Here is a 6889-nt window from a genome sequence, read left to right as displayed (position 1 = left end):
GATGGTGATTCGTATCACTTATTGACATTTAACTGTAAAATTAATGAAACAACGGGTAAAAAATGATAGTTTAAAGACTAAATTAACAAATTATAATTTAAACACCATATTTAAATTTAATTTATAATTTAACCACGTCTAATGCAATAATTTCTCTTTGCCAACGACCTTTTTAAGAGAAAACTATATAAAAATGTGAAATTACTCGTATCAAAAATAGAAAAATAATAAAACACAAATAAATAGTTATATTAAAATTAAACATAAGAACAAATATTACAAATCTATATAAAGCATTTTACCAAGGTAAACTTTGTTAAACAATTTTTTTCCTATTAATTCTTTTTCCATTGAAAATAGGAGAAAGAATCCTCAAACAACTTGAAAGTGAATAAAATAAATACAACTATATACACAACATGAATAACGAAATCACCTCTATTTACATGTAACACTAGTCAAGGCCCGGAATTTAAAGATTTGCCCATCCTCCATCTTAGAATTTCTTCAAAAAACCTATCCAATGAAAACACAGAAGAAATTCATACGCTAAGAGAGAAAAGTTAACATCGAACAATGGAGAGCAACTATGTGACCCAGACTACTCATTTTTCTTATCTATGTCCGACACCTACATCAAGCACACGTCTCGAATATGAGTATGAATATATGATTTCTTTTAATATATGAAAAGACTTTGAAAATTTGGGTATTATCGTGTCAGAAACATACTTGTATCTGACACTTCTGAATCTGGATAGCATACGATACATGATTGATGTCTTCTATAGAAATCCTCAAATCTGTGATCCAAACTCTTCAATTTTTTTTAGAAGTATCTATGTATGACAGTTACGTTAAACACATTTGTGGGTATGAAAACATGGTTCTCCAAATATATGAAAACATATTAGAAAAAAGACCGGGTATAATCATGTCAGAAACATACTTTTCTCTGACACCTCCAAATCCAGATTACATGATCGATATCTTCATGAAATTGAATAACATCAGCAATGGTAATGCAAAACACCAAGGTTTTGTTTAAAGCTATAATTTGAGGAAATAAGCATTGGCGTTAGATGCATATAGCTGATAATGCCATTACTTGGACACTTGATGATTAGATAACCAACATGTCACTTACAGGTAACTGGTCATCGCTTTGTAGCATCAATAAACATGGCTCGAGTCCAATGCTTGACATCCTCAGTTTCTGATTGTGGAGGGGGAAATGTTGGATGCTCCACAAGATCCCATTCATCAATTGAGTTTTCATTCTTCCTAGTATCAGACATCTCAGTAGCAAAAAGAAAACTGGCAGCCGAACTACGAAGGTTGCTATCAGAGAAGTTTTTCTTCATGATCATTGCAAAACAAAATCAAAATAATGTATCCAAATTATGAAGCATCTAACTTAAAAAGTCCAAACCAATCTCATCGACAAGGTTGCTAGAATTTCTCAGCGAAGATAACGATAGAAAAGCTATTGCTTCAATGTTCATTTTTTCTAAAAATATCCAAACTTGGCACTCGTTTGACGCATATAACAAGGATATGAAGATATGACCCTGTAGGGATACTTCATATAGGTGGAAAAGCTTAGAAATAAAAAAAACACTCATGTCAGACATCCATATCTGGCATTAATACTTGAGTTCGAGTAACATATGTGAAAAGCATATACATTCATTTTCAAAGCTAGTATGAATAATAGGCATAATCCGACCATGCAAATGACTTCCCAATTGAATGGAAACTACTGAGAAGTGGAATATATATTAGTCATACTTTTCCAACACTTAAAAGAAAAGTATGTAGAATAGAATGTATATATAGGTGCGCGTTGGTTAAAAAACCATATAACAAAAACACGTCAAACATCTTGTGAATCAGAAAATTCAACAAATTAAAATTTCAAAATGTTTGAAGTTAAAACAAAGTCAAAGGCAATATTATACCGTCAAAGGAAGCGTGTGTGCACTCTCCAGTAACGTGCTCGATGACATGGCAGAATTCACATTCCATACAGATTTGTTAAGTTGCTGGACTTGCTTGCTTGACCTGAAATTGAAAAGATAAGCTCGACAAAGCACCTAGCACAAAATAGATACATACATGTGTATAAACTATGAAAAAAAGCACCAAAGAAAATATAACAACTCTTCTAGTCCTCATCATGCCAACAATTTTGAAAGGTTGATTGAGCAGCAACCAAAACAACAGGATTTTAAACATAGATAACAGAGTAAGTCCAATCTCAGCTCCCCTCTATTTTATAAGATACGACAGGTCAATTTCTAAGTCTTTTCCTTCACACTTGATTGTCAAGAAGACAATTTCTACTTCCACAAGACCAAAAAAATAACAATTGGGTTAAAATTAAACTACAAGCTGAAGCTAAGTTTAGCGAATGAAGTTACATGATAACTAGAAGGGGAAAAAATAAATTTATATCCTATCCAAAAGCATTTCTGACCATTTATTCACTTGAAGAAAGTTTGAACAGAGAAGCATCTTAAAACCAAAGGGATACTATAGGAAACACAATACTTAGGTTTAAGTATGGATGGTGACACCCAAACTCTTCCCGGAAGATAAGTAACTGTTCATTTTAACAATTCAAGATGACTCATTCATGAATCCAACTCGTGAGATTTCCAGCTTAGCTATAAGCTTCTCAAAATATACTTGTAAAGAGAACCCATTTTAGAACTTAAAACTATCATCTGAAAGATAACAACAAATACTCTCTGTAAGTCTTATTTAAGGTTAGAAAAGCTGTTTTTATACTTCAAAACTTTACCAAAAGTACAAATTAAACATATGATTTTGCTCATATATATCAGAAATATAAGGCAGGAAACCAGGCTGTACCTTGAACAAGCCATCTTCACCGAAAAAACAGATTGAACTTCCTTGGTTGAAGATAGTGTGGCCAGTAATTTAGAAAATGCTTCAAAAGTAGATGCCTCAGTAGGAACATCTAAACAGAGTGAGTTGTAGCAGTAAGCGGTAATGCATGCCACACTTTTCTTCAGAAGAGATATCCCTTTCTGCAAGTCCTTATGTGTTTCAGCAGTGTGGGGAGAACCAGAAGAACAATTGAAGCTACTACTTCCAGATGAATCCAGACGGAATCTTTTATCAGATTCCATTGAAGCAACACCAAAATTACTAGAGCTTCTATCTGTCCATGAATTATCCCCACTAGCAGAGCAATAATTTTGGCGAGGTATAAAAAGTGGATACTCATTGCTGCAAACAAACAAACATATTCAGTCCCACCAGAGAAAAACCTTAGTCAACCAAGTCAAATAACATTGCGGGTGAGATACCTTCGAGAAGACGGGCATGCATCCCAATAAGAATCTCGTTGCCATATTCGTGAGCAAGACCCCTGAGGAGAAACTATAACATCATGAGTACAATAATAATGGGGTAAAATAGATCTCATCTATGCTTGATTTGGTTGCTATCATTATAGAAACCAATATACTTCAATGTGAAATGGAAGAGCTTCAAAACAGGGATATATTTTGAAAGTATAGCTGCTAGTACTCATTTTAAACCACCAGAACCAAACAATGGAACACTAGAAAATTTAATGAAAAATGTAATATAAAAAGTTCACTTCTTGATGTTTTTGTGCTGGTATTTTCACCACTTTTATTTAAAACCATATTTGATTTGAAGGAAGAACAATCATCACAATGCTATGCATCAGAAAAATTCATGGACTTTGAATTCTTTGATAGTCATTCTAGAAACCAGAAAGGTAGTTCAAAAATGAAATGAAAATTACTTTTTTATACAGAAATCAATAAATTTTGAAACCACAAGTCATACTAATAAAATGAAGAAAATACAAAAGAAATGCTTAAGAAAATTAAGAAGGCTCAACTATTTTTTACTAACAGTACCTAGGACAATAGAATTTTTCTTTAGCAATAGTCCATTATGATTTACAGTTTTAGAGCACTTAAAGATTACCCACAGGAAACCCAAATAATGCAAAACTATATATGCATATATGTCATGTATATATATTATATAAAAAAAATCCAAAAGCAGAAGCTTCAAGAAGTTTATTAGACTTAGCATAAAAGTGAAATTGATTCCTAGTTCATACCGCAAAACCTGAGTTATGAAGTGCAGGAACAGCCAAGTTACGAACAACAAGATTCAGAAGTTGCACCATGTATCTGATTTCAAGCGGATCACCAAAGTGTCAGAAACTGTACATTCAAGCTCATAGATGGCTTAGATAACAAAGAAGATGCAAAGCTGAGGGAAGTGATTGTCCCAATGTCATATTATTCAATGAGGTGTAAATAAATGTAGGCGGATTACAGTTGTCATATAGCCTTATATAAATATCCAAAATTTACCCTAACGAGGCAGCGAGCTCCTCTGATGGAACAGAATGGGGATCAAGCCCTCTTGGTAAGCGAGCATTGCAAATAAGATCATACTGACCACTGGATCCATCTTTTCTTCCCCCTCTAAATTTACCTGCGAAAGTAGAAGAAGTTCAGCTTACTTATCTTTAACCTAGGAGATAGTGGCTAGAATATAAAAGCTTAGAGGCAGAGAAATGAATAAGTCTGGGGTGAATATCCTAATCTTAACCACATTAGCTGCATATTTAAGTAACTGTAAAGGAAAATATCACTAGACTTTTGGTTAAATCTCTGTAACATGCATGATCAATAAAGATTGTCAAGGTAAGGCTCATAACTAGAAGAAGCATATGAAGCACACTGACTAGTCACCAGTCACTACCAGGGACCAAAACAATTTTAAAATAGAAGCACTTACCCGACGTTGGGGAAACAATTTGCATATCTGTTTTATGACCACAGACTGCTTATGAAGACGTTCCGAGGTAATTGCCATCTGCAACTTAGAAAATGTCTAAAGTCACATCTTTCAGATAAAATAAAAGACATTCTAATAAGCCAAAAAACAAAAAGAAACAAAAAAACATAAAGAGATATGTAATGCCTCAAAAATAACAATAACATAAAAAAAAAACAAAGGGATCTCACATGGCCCAAGCTTTGCGTGCAAATAAGGTTCGGATAGTACTTTTTGATCTGTTCCACACGATTCTTTTCCAACTGCAGAGAAAAAAATATAATTCCTAAAGTTAATGTTCATACAACTTGTAATTCTGGCCAATAAACCAAAATGGAACAGAGTTGGTACTGCAGCTCGAGCAGAATCAAGCACTCCGTAATTAAACTTTAAGTCATGAGACGCCCTTTCAATCTTAGCTTTCCCTATATATAAAGCACCATTTAGCATACGCCTAACGAATATAAACATTAAAAAGAAACAATAAACAGTGAGGAGCAAGCATCAAAACCTTGAGCTAATTGTTCTTTACTAAGACGAAGCTTCTCTTTCAAGTAAGTTAGCTTCTCGTTTTGACGAATTTTCCAATTCAGCTGATCATCAGTTTTCCCCTAACAACAAAACAAATCAAAATTTTAAAAAAAAAAGACTCAAAAAGTGGTATCAAAAAACTAATTTCAAATTAAGTGAAAGAAATCAAACCTTTGCGGCAAGCACTTCGGTTAATTTTGAATAAAAAAAATCACGACGGCTTTTCAACGATATTAACAAAGAATTATATTCATTTAATCTGCAAACAAGAATTCATGAGAAGAATAAAAAAAGAAGTTTAAATTTAACAATCTTTTACCGACGATTATACATATATCTATATATATACACCTGTAATTAACACAAACTGCGCAAATGGAAGCGCGATTTGAATTGTCGCAAATTGCGCAGTTGCTGGCTTTTTTGGACATCGTCACACCAATACAACTAAAATCTTTTCCTTCTTCATCAAAAAGAATCGAGAATCGAAATCACAAAGAAGAGAATTGAAACGGAAAGGAAATTTTCGTGTTTGGTTGACAAGAAAATATAGTATTGTAGATTAAAAGTATTAAGAATTTTTTTTCTGTTTTTTATTTTTTATGTTTTGCTTTTTGAAGGAGAAAGCGTAACAGATGCTGAACTGAGAGATGTATGGACGGAATGAATAATGATGCAAGTCACCGCCGATTATTATTTTGTTAAGGGAAACGGCGTCACTTTTACTTTCTGACCTATCCTTGAAGTTTTTTTTTATACTTTAGTCCTTAATGTTCTCTATTATTCACTGATTCAGTCCTTTGAATGTTAAGAAAAGATATCCAACCAACCCTAAATTAGCACTTGTCATATGATGACATCATCAGATATTCTAGAAAAAATATTTAGAAATAAAAAAAGTATAATGTCATATTTAACCCTTAATATTTACATTTTTTTGTCAATTTAACCATTATTATTTTTTATCAAACTATAACGGTTACATTCATTAAGTTAAAATTTATTATTTTCTAAAATTTGATGCGGCAAACATATTATCTTATGTGTAATTTCATATCAACTTATTAATTCCACATATTATTCACTATAAATCTAGCCAATGAATTAACTATTGTTATTTGCATCAATACTCAAATCTAACAGTAAAAGTATTATTATGCTAGTTTGGTTACAAATGAGGATGAGTGTCTTTTCTTATATAGGCAAACCCTTTAGGTCTAATGGTTAAAATCAAATACAACAGACGATCTAGATTGATTCTCATAAATAATCTACGTGACTCTATTGAATGCTATACATGTGTAGATCTTTCTAGAGCATTCTAAATCTTCTATTAGGTTCTACAGGGATTCGATCCCTTTTTTTGACTTTCAAAATCTTTCGAGATGTTCTGGCAACATCTTGACTCATTATTCTTCATATGCACCATTTCGGACTTGTTGCAGTACTCGAGGTAGCCTTGTTCTGAATTGTAACATATACATGTCTTAGTGAATTG

General features: G+C 32.7%; 1 protein-coding gene across 1 annotated transcript; it reads right to left on the bottom strand.

Moving 5' to 3' along the window:
* Positions 1-228: 228 nt before the first annotated feature.
* On the bottom strand, positions 229-6062 carry LOC121203103 (uncharacterized). The gene is made up of 13 exons (XM_041112180.1): positions 5743-6062; positions 5563-5650; positions 5372-5471; positions 5212-5285; positions 5052-5123; positions 4818-4899; positions 4392-4515; positions 4133-4205; positions 3339-3400; positions 2878-3258; positions 1962-2064; positions 1148-1358; positions 229-516 (listed from the first exon to the last, which is right to left on the bottom strand). Exons 1-12 carry the CDS (start codon positions 5820-5822, stop codon positions 1158-1160), a joined length of 1440 nt encoding a protein of 479 aa, XP_040968114.1. The 5' UTR covers positions 5823-6062; the 3' UTR covers positions 229-516; positions 1148-1157.
* Between the last annotated feature and the right edge of the window lie 827 nt (positions 6063-6889).

Source organism: Gossypium hirsutum, chromosome A05 (assembly GCF_007990345.1).
Source record: "Gossypium hirsutum isolate 1008001.06 chromosome A05, Gossypium_hirsutum_v2.1, whole genome shotgun sequence".
Lineage (NCBI taxonomy): Eukaryota > Viridiplantae > Streptophyta > Magnoliopsida > Malvales > Malvaceae > Gossypium > Gossypium hirsutum.
Note: the sequence above shows the minus strand (reverse complement) of the source record. Positions and strands in the feature narration are given on the sequence as shown.